This window comes from Psammomys obesus, unplaced genomic scaffold, assembly GCF_907164565.1.
Source record: "Psammomys obesus unplaced genomic scaffold, mPsaObe1.curated_primary_1811, whole genome shotgun sequence".
Lineage (NCBI taxonomy): Eukaryota > Metazoa > Chordata > Mammalia > Rodentia > Muridae > Psammomys > Psammomys obesus.
The window spans coordinates 593,627-606,507 of NW_026585504.1; the positions used below are offsets into that span (position 1 = coordinate 593,627).

Consider the following 12,881-nt stretch of genomic DNA (forward strand, 5'->3'; position numbering starts at 1 on the left):
TCACCCATCCATCCATCCACCCACTCACCCATCCATCATTCCATCCACCCATCCATCCATCCATCCATCCACCCACCCACCCATCCATCCATTCATCCACCCATCCATCCATCCACCCACCCACCCATCCACCCACCCATCCATCCATCCACCCACCCATCCATCCACCCACCCATCCATCCACCCACCCATCCATCCACCCATCCATCCATCCATCCATCCATCCATCCATCCAACCAAATAACCAACCAAACAATCATCCAAACAATCAACCAACCAAACATCCAAACAAACAATTAAACAACTAACCAACCAACCAAACAAACAAACAAACATCCAAACAAACAATTAAACAGTCAGACAAACAAACAACCATCCAACCAAACAATCAAACAACCACCCAGTCATCCAAACAACCAACCAAACAATCAAACAACCAATCAATCAAACAACCAGCCCACTCACCCATCCTTGTCTTATCCTGGCATGTGCCAACCCTGACTTGGGTCCTAGCCCACTGTCCTGGTCTCCCTGGTAACTGTCTTCCTGCAAGGGATGCCCCTCTCTTAGGTTACCCAGGCAACTTCCAGACCTGCCTCCTTCAAAGTTCTGACTGGTTCATAGCAAATGTGGGTAGGAGCTTGAGGTTGGTATTTAGCTTTGAAGCTGCAGGTGAGACAAAGCGTGCACCAAGAAAGGGAGCTGGCAGAGGGCCAGAGATCATGCTGGGGTATGCGGTCTGTTAGCAGCCTTAGAAGCAAGAACTCCTGCTCCTGAGAGTCTGTCGCCAGGGTTTGAGGCCAAGGCCACTCTCAGGCTGCTGCTACAGGGGTGGGGCAGGCTCTTGGGAAGAGCTACCTTTCTTGTCTCCTTTGAGAGAATTTCCCCAATCTTCCCATTCAAGGGCTACCCAGGCCCCACCCTGTTTAGCTTCTGAGATTAGCATGGGCAGGTCACAGTGGGTGTGGTGCTTCACAGGATTCCCTAACTCTCTCTCCTCTCCCTGTTTGCCCCAAAGGCTTTATTTTGGGGGTTAATGGCTTTATTCCTTCTCACTTGGGGGCTTCCTTGGGGTAAGTAAGGCGGATGGAATTGTTGAATTGTAGTTCTGGGGACAGGGTCTCCCTGGAGGCTTACTTCCCTACTCTCTTGCTCTTCTAGTATGGGCTGATGGGGATGTCGAGAGGCTTTTGGGGGCTGGAGGACTGGACCCCTCAAGTCCCTCCAGTCACCAAGGGGATCTTTCTGTGTAATTATTGCCCCTTCCTATACAATGTTCTCCACCCTATACTTCTCTTGCTGGGGTGCCTGGCAGCCCCTCTACCTTCTGTAGCATCTCCAAGAGAATCTTGAGGCTGGGAGAAGAGATCCAAAGAGTATGCGTGAGGAGCTGTACTGTGGTCGTGGAGGCATAGAGCAGGTTGGGGACTGTAAGAATCATTAGAGTTATGGCTGAACCGCCTTCTCGCCCTTCCAGCCAAGCTCCCCTAAACTTCTTAGGGAATGTTAGCCGCCCAACTCTACCCTTTCCTTTTTACCTTTGGTTTTTCCGGGTCTCCCTACCTTCTCTGTGTCTTTCTTACATATGGCTTCCTTTCCAGGGCCTTGAAACCCTAACTTCAGGGCCTTCCAAATGGAGTCTTCCAGCAGGGGGCGCCATATTTCTGGTCAAGGGAAAAAAGTGGCATTTGAACTTACTGTTTACTCTTCCAGGGACATCAACATGCTGGCAGATGGGGGTGATATGAGCGCTGACAAAGCATGGTCTGAGCTGTCAGCTGAGGGGAGCTAGAGGCAGAATTCCAAGGAAGAGCGATCTCAGAGAAAATTCAAGAGCACCTGGCTGTGAAGGTCAAAGTGGATCCCCAGAAGAGGGTGTGTGTGAAGGGTATGAGGAAGACCAGAGAACCTGCGTCTGCATTACCATTGCCCTCATTCTTTGGCAACCACCTTAGGTTTGTTCTTTCTTTGTTTGTTTTTTTATTTGTATGTTTTTTTCGCGACAGGGTTTCTCTGTGTAGCCGTGGATGTCCTGGACTCACTTTGCTGACCAGGCTCACTTGAACTCACAGAGATCCACCTGCCTCTGCCTCTAGAGTGCTGAGAGTACCGGTGTGCACCACCACCATCCAGCTTGTGTGTTCTTGAAACAAGATCTCATTATGTAGCCTTTGCTGGCCTGGAACTCTCTAGATAGATAAGGCTGGCCTGGAGCTCACAGGTGTCCCTTTATAATTATCTCCTGAGTGTTGCTGTTAAGGGGATGTGACCTAACACATTTTAGGGACATTGATGCCCTCCCGCACTCACCACCCCATATTAGGCAGCTCCCAGGACTCCAGGCTTCTCTTCATTATAGACATCACTACATGGTAGTTTTGTTTGTGTGCAGGCTGTAACCATTTTTACTTTTTAAAAAATATTTATTTGTTTTTATTTTGTGTTTATAAGTATTTTCCTGAATGTATGTATGTGCAATGCCTGTGTGCCTGTGTCCAGGGAGGCAGAAGAGGGTACCAGATCCCTTAGAAGTAGAGCTACAGTCGTGAGCTACGTTACAGATACTAGGAACAGAACCCAAGTCCTTTAGAAGAGCAGCAAGTGCTCTGAACAGCTGAGCTCTCGCTCCTGCCCTGCCTGTGGGCATCCTGAAGGCAGGAGCATGTCCTACTCATTTCCATACAGTTCTAGGACTAGACTCCCTGAGTTTTTAATACACAGAATGAGTACGTGAAGTTCTTCCTCAGCCCCTGCCTCGTGTGCTTGGCTTTCAGTCTCAAGGACTAGACATAAAAAGTAAGCAACAAACATTTAGCTTTGCTTCTGTCTCATTTGTTAAATGCCCATCTATGCCCTGTCTCAGGAGAATGATGAAGGTGCCCATGGAAGTAAAAAAAGGGCATCAGAGCCTGGAGCTGGAATTACAGTTGTGAGCACAGGTCCTCTGGAAGAGTAGCGCGCGCTCCCAAACACTGAGCCACCGGCCCAGCCCATCAAAGCAAAGTTACTTACTTATTTATTTATTTAAGACAAGGTTTCTCTGTGTAGCCCTAGCTGTCTTGTCCTAGCTGAGACTAAACTGGCCTCCAACTTACCAAAATTTGCCTCCTCATCTTTGGAGTGCTGGAATCAAAGGTGTGCACTACTATGGCCTGTCAGACAAAATTATTTCATTCGTATAAGTCTAAAGATAATAAGCCAGGCATAGTGCAGCACTTGGGAGGGAGGCAAAGGCAGGGGGATGTCTGTGAGTTTGAGGCCAGCCTGGTCTACAGAGTGACCAGTGTCTCACAAATAGAAACAAAAATTTTCAAAAGCCCACAAAATAATAATCTTGCAAAGCCTTTCTTTTTTGAGACAGTTTCAGGCGGCTCAAGCTTGTCAGACCCTCTCTGAATTTGAGGGTGCCCTCTAAATTCTGACCCTCTGCCTCCACTCCTGAGCTCTGGGTTTACAGGCATGTGCCGCCATGCCTCGTTTGTGCAGGGCTGTGGGTTGAACTTAGGCCTTCATGCATGACCGGCAAGCACTTTACCAGCTGAGCAACCTCCCTTTAACCCACTACGATTAGTCCTGAAGATTGGACACTGGTCCCCATGCATGCTAGGTTAGCACTTTCCTGCTGAACCGCACTGGCCCCTGGCCTTGCCATTTCAAGGGAGCAAAGCCAGTCCTTGGCATTCCTTCCATGATCCTCACAGCTGCTCTGTGAAGTGAGAAGGGCGGTTGTTTTTCCTTGACCAGACTGAAAAAGACTTTTGCCAAGGTCATGCCGCTTGTGAGTTGACAGAACAAAGTCTCACATCATGCCTCCCTTGGGGAGCATTCTGCTGGGGACAGATATGACACCCTTACTTTTACCTGCAGGTTGATTCTGAGAGACTACCTTTACCTCTCAGAGCCTCCACTTCCTCACAGTAAGGACATATGGGGTTGCTCCACTTACCTGTGAAACAGGGGGACGGTCACAATTGGCCATCTCAGTGACTGGAGACTCCCTTCTGTGTCTCCAACAGAGCAGAGTGATGCCCATGGCGGGGATGCTCCTCTCAGGGATGAGTTCAGCAAGACTGACTGAGGAGCTCTGCAGGGAGTGGTCTGTGGGTCCTCTGCAGCAGGACCTAGAGACCTGCCGTCTCAGCCTTTCCCTCAGCATTGCTGTCACCCAAGCCACATCTTATTCAAGATTCTAAGCTCCACAGAGGGTTGAGTGTGACCTGGAAGCCTGAGTTCTTCCTGCTCTCTGGATGGATGTCCTGAGCAGTGGCGTGCTCCTTGTTTCCTCCCAGTCCTCTCCACCCCCCACCCCCCATACCTTTGCCTGTGACACTTCTGCTCCCTGTGCTGTCTTCTGGTCTTGGAAGAAGACAGAGCAGAGCTGAAGAGAAGCCTGGCTGCACTTCCTGTGAGGGAGCTTACCTCCAGTGCCCAGTGACAGACACCCCAGTGCGGCAGCCTTGGCCCACTGCAGTAGCTTACAGTCCTGTCTGATGACAAGTTCTCTAAAGGCTTTGGCATCCTCTGAAGGGACAAGCCTGAGGTCAGGCCCCATCCCCACTCAGAGGCCCCTCTACCTTAGTGTTGACTTTCAGATTATTATTACTGTGCTATGGTGGTAAAATACATATAAACTAGATTTTACCATTTTTACTTTTATTGTGTTTGGGGGTTTGAGACAGGGTTTCTCTGTAGCCCTGGCAGGCTGGCCTCAAACTCAGAGATTGGCCTGCCTCCACCTCCAGAGTGCTGGGGTTACAGGTGTGCATCACGTCTGTCTGGTGAGAACGACTTCTTTAAATGTGGTTTTCTCAACACCCTTCACAGTAGCCACAAAGGACATAAAGTACCTTGGTGTGACTGTAACCAAGAAGTTAAAGACTTGTATGAAAAAAATTTCCAGTCTCTGAAGGAAGAATTAGAAGATATCAGAAGATGGAAAGGTCTCCCATGCTCATGACTTGGCAGGGTTAATATAGTAAAAATGGCCATCTTACCAAAAGCAATCTACAGATTCAATGCAATTCCCATCAAATTACCAACACAATTCTTTACAGACCTGGAAAAAAAAATTCTCAACTTCATATGGAACAACAAGAAACCCAGAATTGCTAAAACAATTCTCTGCAATAAAAGATCTTCTGGAGGTATCTCCATCCCTGATCTCAAGTTGTACGATAGAGCAACAGTTATAAAAACTGCATGGTACTGGCTTAGAAACAGACTGGTGGATCAATGGAATTGAATAGAAGACCTTGATATAAATCCACATACTTATGGACACCTGATTTTTGACAAAGATGCCAAAACCATTCAATGGAAAAAAAGATAGCATCTTCAACAAAGGGTGCTGGTCTAACTGGATGTCTACATGTAGAAAAATGCAAATAAATCCATACTTATCATCCTGCACAAAACTAAAGTCCAAGTGGATCAAATACCTCAATATAAAACCAGTTACTCTAAATGGGTTAAAAAAAAAAAGTGAGGAACAGCCTGGAACTCTTTGGCACAGGAGACAACTTCCTGAACAGAACACCAACAGCACAGGCTCTAAGAGCAACAATCAATAAATGGGACCTTGTGAAACTGAAAAGCTTCTGTAAAGCAAAGGACACTGTTGTCAGAACAAAACAATAGCCTGCAGATTGGAAAAGGATCTTCGCCAACCCTATATCTGACAGAGGCCTAACATCCAGTATATATAAAGAATTCAAGAAGTTAAACAGCAACAAATCAAGTAATCCAATTAAAAAATGGGGAACAGAGCTAAACAGAATTCTCAATAGACGAATATCGAATGGCAGAGAAACACTTAAAGAAATGCTCAACATCCTTAGGCATCAGGGAAATGCAAATCAAAACAACCCTGAGATTTCATATTACACCCATCTGAATGCCTAAGATCAAAAACTCAAGTGGCAACACATGCTGGAGAGGCTGTGGAGAAAGGGGAACCCTCCTCCACTGCTGGTGGGAATGTAAACTTGTGCAGCCACTCTGGAAATCAATCTGGCGCTTTCTCAGACAATTAGGAATAGTGCTACCTCAAGATCCAGCCATACCACTCCTAGGCATATATCCAAAAGATGCTCAAGTACACAACAACCCAGATGTCCCTCAGTTGAGGAATGGATACAGAAATTGTGGTACATCTACACAATGGAATATTACTTAGCAATTAAAAACAAGGAAATCATGAAATTTGCAGATAAGTGGTAGGAACTGGAAAAGATCATCCTGAGTGAGGTATCCCAGAAGCAGAAAGACACACAGGATATATACTCACTCATAAGTGGATATTAGACATATAATATAGGATAAACATACTGAAATCTGTATACCTAAAGAAACTAATCAAGAAGGAGGACTCTGGCTAAACTGCTCAATCCCCATTCAGAAAGGCAAAGAGGATGGACATCAGAAGGAGAAAACAGGGAACAGGACAGGAGCCTACCACAGAAGGACTCTGAAAGGCTCTTCCCAGCAGTGTATCAAAGCAGATGCTGAGACTGTGGCCAACCTTTGGGCAGAGTGCAGGGAATCTTATGAAAGAAATGGGGAATAGTAAGACCTGGAGAGGACAGGAGCTCCACAAGGAGAGCAACAGAACCAAAAAATCTGGGCACAGGGGTCTTTTCTGAGACTGATACTACAATCAAGGACCATTCATGGAGATAACCTAGAACACCTGCACAGATGTAGCCCATGGCAGTTCAGGCCACAGAGGAAGACAATGCAGCCAGTCCTGATGAGACCTGATAGTTTAGGATCAGAAGGAAAGAGAGGAGGACCTCCCCATCAGTGGACTGGGGGAGGGGCATTGTGGAGAAGGGGAAGGAAAGGTGGGATTGGGAGGGGAGAACAGAGGGAGATACAAAGTGAGTAAAGTGTAATTAATAAAAATTAAAATAAAAAATATTAAAAAAGATACAAAAATGTGGGTTTCTGTGCTCGAATTCAAGTCGTTAGGGTCATGCATTAAGGCCTCTACCTGCTGGGCCGTCCATTTGGTTCATTTTAAGGTAGAGTTACGTGGCTTTGAGTAATTTATATTTTATAACCAGGATTATCTCTAATCTTCAAAATAAAAAAAAAGTATTTATTTTATATTGTGTGTGTAGGTGTGTAGGTGTGGCCTGAGTGTGTGTATCTGTACTCTGTGTGTGGAGTGTCAAGCCTGGGGAGTTCAGAAGAGGCATCAAATTCTCTGGGGCTGAGGTTGTGCATGATTTGAGCTTCCGTGTAGGTTCTGGGGAACAAGTGTGGGGTCACTGAGCCGCTGGGGAGCTTGGCTGGTGAACTGTCTCTTCCGCTGCAAGCCCACAAGATTCTCATCTTCCTTAAGTGTGCCTGCACACACAGCACCTCTCATGCCAGCCCCTCACACCACCACCGGATTGTGCAGAGGGTGACTGAGAAGTGGGTTGTCTGAGCCTGTCCTTCCTGTTGGACACACTTTATTCTCCGGTCTCCCACATTTTTTCCCATTTCTCCAGCCGCCCCTCGCACCACTGTACCTCCCTGAGCTTCCTCCCTCTCGTTTACACATCTCCAGTGAAAGGGAGAAAAAGCACGGACTTCAGAGTGTCTCACCTCTAGTTGTGGGGTGTGTCCTGGCGAGCATCCTGAGCATCCTACCTCGGTTGCCCGGCACCTTTCTCCTGTGATGATTCTGTCCTCTCCCCTCTGGACGACCTGGGCTCACATTCCGTGAACTCAGGCCGTGTGGTGATATAGTGAGTTCCAGGACTACCGGAGCTACACAGAGAGACCCTGTACAAAAAAAGAAAGAACCCCAATACTGTCCTAACGGGCTCTGGGAATGCTACTCCATGTGGCCAAGCCAGCTTCCTTGTTTCTAAAACAGGCATCAGCTGAGGGCAAGGACCCTCCAGGCCCTCCTGGAACCCACATGCTGGAAGAAGAGAGCACTCCTGAAACTTGTCCTCTGACCTGCACACACACACACACACAAAAGTAAAACAGGAATGCTAATGTTGGCCTCACAGGAGGCTTTACCTGAGTGAAGTGGGGAAGGGTCTCACAAAAAACCTGGCACAGTGCACAGCTGTGTCCTCTCCTGTTTACCCCTTTATTGGCTACGTCACCTATTCCTTTTTCCTTTGTGTGCATGAGGTGTGTGGAGGAGCAGCAAGCACCTTACCTACCCAGCTATCTCCCCAGCCCACAGCCATGTGTTTTTCAAACATGAAGGCTCCCAGAGGCGCTGTTTTTTTTTTAATCTCCTTGCTCACCCATTTATACATGAATTAATCAACTATTATTATCATTATTGTTAGTTTGGTATTCTCAGGACAGGGTTGCTCTGTGTAACAGGCCTGGCTGTCCTGGACTCTCTTTGGAGACCAGGCTGGCCTCAAACTCACAAAGTCTGCCTTCCCCTGCTTCCAGAGTGCTAGGATTAAAGGGGTGCGCCACCATGCCTGCTAAACTAATTCTTAAGAAACAGGGTCTTGACATGCTATCTAGAATGGCTCTGAACTACTGGAGTCAAGCGCTGCTCCTGCCTTGGCCTCTGGAGTAGCATGGGCACACTAGGTCGTATGACTGGCCTTTCTCTGTGAGTTTTCACGTCTCTTACTTCTGGCAGGAGAGCCAACTGGATGCCAGTGTTGGCCTTTCTCCGTTAGGTGACCTGACCATCTCCTTCCCTAGGTGCTGGCCATTTCAGTGTCTTCCAGGGGTCCCGACATTCATTTTCAAGGGTCTTGCGCCTTCTCAGAAGCTCCCACTACCTCCCTTCCCCCCACCTTTGCCCTTGGAACACACCCAGTGTGGCCTTCTAGAACTCACCATCCTGTTACAAGTCATGGTCTTTTAGCTCCATTTATTGTTTCAAAGTCTTGCAAACATATTACAGGCACGATGTGGTGCCTTCAGTATTTCAGTATGCACCTGTAAAGAATGAGACTCATTTTCATGCACAATCATCATTGTCAAAGTTGTCCAATTTTATTTTACTTTTTTGCATTCGTAGGGTTGGAATCCAGAGTCTTGGACATAAGAAACAAGTGTCCCACCGCTGTGATACCCACCTTGGACTACTGTCATGTCCAAGTGTCATGTCTCCTCCCTGAATCGGAGTTTGCCCACCTCTGAGGAATCCACTCCCTCCCTGAGCATTCATGGCTCCCCAGGAGTATGTGCCCTCCTTCTGGCAGGGGACAGATACACTCTCTCTCTTCTTGCTGCCCCTTGCCCAGTACAGGCCTGTCATTTAGTGACAGCACAATAAGAAAACTCATGAATACTGTCTTCCTTGGCCTCTTGGCTCCTTCTCCTCATTGTGCCATGATAAGGGAGAGCCAGGTCCAGAATGTGCCTGGTGCATTCTGATGAGGGTGGGAGCATAACTCTGGACACGGCGTCTCAGTCCAGAAGATCGACTTATCTGGGCATTTCTTTTATAGGGATTTACATTGTGTGGGAAGCAAAGTGATGTCTGAGTGAACGTGTGAGGAGCACATGAGACCCTGAATCGAGTGTATTGCCGACGTGAGCATGTACAGACACAAGTGCGGAGTTTTTGGGGTGCATGCTGCTCCTTCTCCACCAGAGTGCACGCTGGCCACCCATCTCAGCTTCTCTGGACATGTGTGTCCTTTTTAATTCCCTTGTTCCCAGGCAGGTTTCCAGGCCCCAACCTGTGCTGGAGGAGGTGACCTCTTTAAGGGTTTCATTTTGACATTTCTTTCTTTCACAGGGTTTCTCTGTGTAGCGTTGGCTGTCCTGGAACTCACTCTGTAGACCAGGCTGGCCTCGAACTCCCAGAGATCCTCTTTCCTCTGCCTCCCAAGTGCTGGGATCAAAGGTGTGCGCCACCATCCCCTGGAATTATCATGATATTTCCTTTCTTACTTGCCCTGTGCTTTCTTTCTAACTCCCTCATCTCTAATAATAGTCCCCCGTTTACTTTGATGCCCTTCTAGAACGCCGTCCAGATCTGCACGGAAGAGGAAACGTGTGCTGCTGGGAGCCTGGCTTTCCCTGAGCATGGTGGCCTCTGCTTACCTCTATTTCCATGCACGCTACCTCTCTGTGTTTGTGGTACATGCCTATGGACGTGTGTGAAGGCAGGAAGGGACGCTGGGTGTCCCTTTACCATTTTCCACCTTGTTGCCCTGAGACAGGGCCTCTCACTGAACTTGGAGAGAGGCTGATGGCCAGGAAGTCCCAGTGATCCTCCTGTCTCTACACCTTAACAGTATTGGGTGCTTGTGGGTCCACTCCTAATTTTTTTCATGTGGGTGCTTGGATCAGAACTCAGGTCCTTATGTTTGTGCAAGTGCTCTTATCTACTGAGCAGTTTCTCCTGCACTAGACTTTATAATTTTAAAAGTAATTACACATACATACACACACACATAGTCTGCATCTACTACATGCATGCCTGATGCCTGAGGAGGCCAGCAGAAGGCATCAGGTATGATGGAGCTGGAGTTACAGGTGCTGTGGGCTACCATGTGCATGCTGGGAACTGACGTCAGGCTGTCTATAAAAGCAAGTGCTGCAAACAGCTCAGCTATCTCTCCAGGTCCCCAGGGCCGTCCTCCTCCTCTTTTGAGACAGATTTCTCTGTGTAACAGAGGCTTGCCTGTTCTGGGCTCCATCTGTAGACCAGGCTGGCCTGGCCTTGAACTCACTAAGATCTGCCTGCCCCGCTGGGATTAAAGGCGTGAATCACTGTGCCCAGCTTTTTATTTATTTTTTTTGACACAGGATCCCAGCATATATCTTAAGCTGGCCTGGAAGTCATGATCATCCTGCTTCAGCCTGAGTACTGAAATAATAGGCATGCTCTATCAAGCCAAGGCTCTTCATTTATTTGGTACTGATTTATCTTTGGCTACTTACTTATTTTTCGGAGACAAGGACTCATTCTTTAGGTTGGTCTCAAACGCCTTAGGTAGCCAAGAATGATCTTGAATTCTTGAGACTTCTGCCTCTACCTCATTAGTGCTGGGATGTCAGGCATGCACAGCAGTGGTCGTGCTAGGATCCAGCCAGGGCTTTCTGCATACTAAGCCAGCTCTCTACCAGCAGGGCTACAGCTCAGCTCAGATTTAGTCTTGTTTTTTTGAGATAGAGTCTCACTTTGTAGCCCAGGCCAGCCTTGAACTTGAAATGATGAAGTGATTCTCCTGCTTCAGTGCTAGGATTACAGGTGTATACCACTGTTTTTGGTTCGGTGGAGATGAGGTTTTGCTGTGTGGCCCAGGATGGCCTGGAACCTTCACCTCCCTGGGAAGAACAGGCCCACCATCTTACCTGGACTTTGCTGTAGTCTGGGAACTGGCCTGGGTCCTTGTTCATGCTGTGTGCTCCGCTGCATTTTGAGCTACAGTCTCACCCCCACAGGGTGGTAGAACGCTGGTCTCGCAGGCACAAACCCTGGGTTTAGTGCTGGAACTGCGTAACCAGACCAGCTCTTGTAGAGCAGGAACGGCAGCACCTGTGCATAGAGGCAGGCGGCTCAGGTCGTCCTCAGCTATACAGGGAGCTCTAGGCCACTGGATTACAGGAGGCCCTGTCTCCAAAGAGAGAGGCACATGTGCGTTCCTGAGTGTACGTGTGTGTGTTCAGGGTGGCTTTACATTTTTGATTCTCCTGCTTAAGATTTGAAAGTGCACCCGGTCCTAGCGCTCTGGTGGCAGAGGCAGAGGCAGGCGGATCTCTGACTTTGAGGCCAGCCTGGTCTACAGACTGAGTTCCAGGACAGCCATGTCTATTAAAAAAAAAACAAAACAAAAAACAAAACAAAACAAAACAAAACAAAACAAAACCTATTCTCAAAAAACAAAAACAATAGAAGAGAATGGAAAGTTCTGGGATTATCTCCATGCCCCACCAGGCTGGCCTTTTCTTCCACTTGCCGCTTTGTGCGCACTCTCTTCCCTTCAGACTCAGTAACAGGCAGAAGGAGCTGTTAGGAAAAAGACAGAGCTCAGGCCAGGAGTGTGAAGGCTGGTCCTATGTTTTAGCATTCACAACAGCTCCTTGTGGGCATCACCAGTGGCACAAGGGAGGGAGGTATTTCTAGCTATTGCCTTCACCTGGCTTTGCTATCGCTGATGAGGAGTAAGAAGGGAAAGTCCACACTATTGCCTTGCCAACCTTAATGTCCTTGCTCACATCATCCTGGGTAATCCAGGAAGAGAGCGCAGACTTTGTTAATCTTTCCCCAGAAGGAGGGCCCAGGCTCTGACGTGTTACAATTGATTGACAGGTGAACTAGACCCACCCAAGGCGCCCTCCCGTTTTTCTCAGCTCTGGAGTCCCAGAAAATGGAGAAGTTGGGGCCAGAAAACCTTAGTTTAGGACGTGAAGCTGGGGGCTTTCTGGAAGTGTTTATTCTGGCCCCACGCAATCCACACAACCTACCGCTTTCTGCGGGTTTGGGATGAGGGACAGGGGCTTGAACAGGATGGACCGGGAAGTGCGCGGTGGCTTCTCGGTGGGGACAGAGGAGGTGTGACACTTTGCCTTCGGGCAACTCTGGGCAGCCGTGTGCGCTCACGCCCAGCCCGTGTTCCCGAACCAGACGGCGCTGGGTTCCAGAAGGGCGCCAGGAGCCCTGAGGTCCAGTCCCGGCCGCAGCCTTCCGGCCGGGGGCCACGTGGCCGCGTCCGGCCGGGGGCTCGCCTCCCCCTCTCGCCGGCCCCGGTGACTCAGGCCGCAGCTGCTCCCGCGTCACATGAGCGAGGCTGGCGGCCACCCCGTGGGGGCGAGGGGGCTGGAGCCGGGGCGGGGCCGCGGCGCGGGCGGGGCGCGAGCAGGGGCCGCGGGGAAGGCGGCCGAGCCGCGGCGGGAGAGCGTCGGGGAGCGTCGGGGAGCGCAGGTGAGGCCTCCGCGGGCCGCGG

The 12,881-nt window shown here is 49.0% G+C and overlaps 2 protein-coding genes across 2 annotated transcripts in view; one reads left to right on the forward strand and one right to left on the reverse strand.

Annotated features, from left to right (window-relative positions):
• Positions 1-12,881, reverse strand: part of Gdf11 (growth differentiation factor 11) — a 27,522-nt gene that overhangs the window by 14,036 nt on the left and 605 nt on the right. Inside the window, exons 2-5 of the mRNA XM_055605026.1 lie at positions 12,403-12,866; positions 4,420-4,521; positions 3,893-3,946; positions 1,325-1,428 (exon numbers count right to left, since the gene is read on the reverse strand). Of these exons, the coding sequence (XP_055461001.1) occupies positions 1,325-1,428; positions 3,893-3,946; positions 4,420-4,521; positions 12,403-12,866 (724 nt within the window). The remainder of the gene's footprint in view (positions 1-1,324; positions 1,429-3,892; positions 3,947-4,419; positions 4,522-12,402; positions 12,867-12,881) is intronic.
• The window catches only part of Cd63 (CD63 molecule), a 3,023-nt gene continuing 2,914 nt past the window's right edge, over positions 12,773-12,881 (forward strand). Inside the window, exon 1 of the mRNA XM_055603095.1 lies at positions 12,773-12,859. The gene's annotated coding sequence lies outside the window, so the exon portion shown is untranslated. The remainder of the gene's footprint in view (positions 12,860-12,881) is intronic.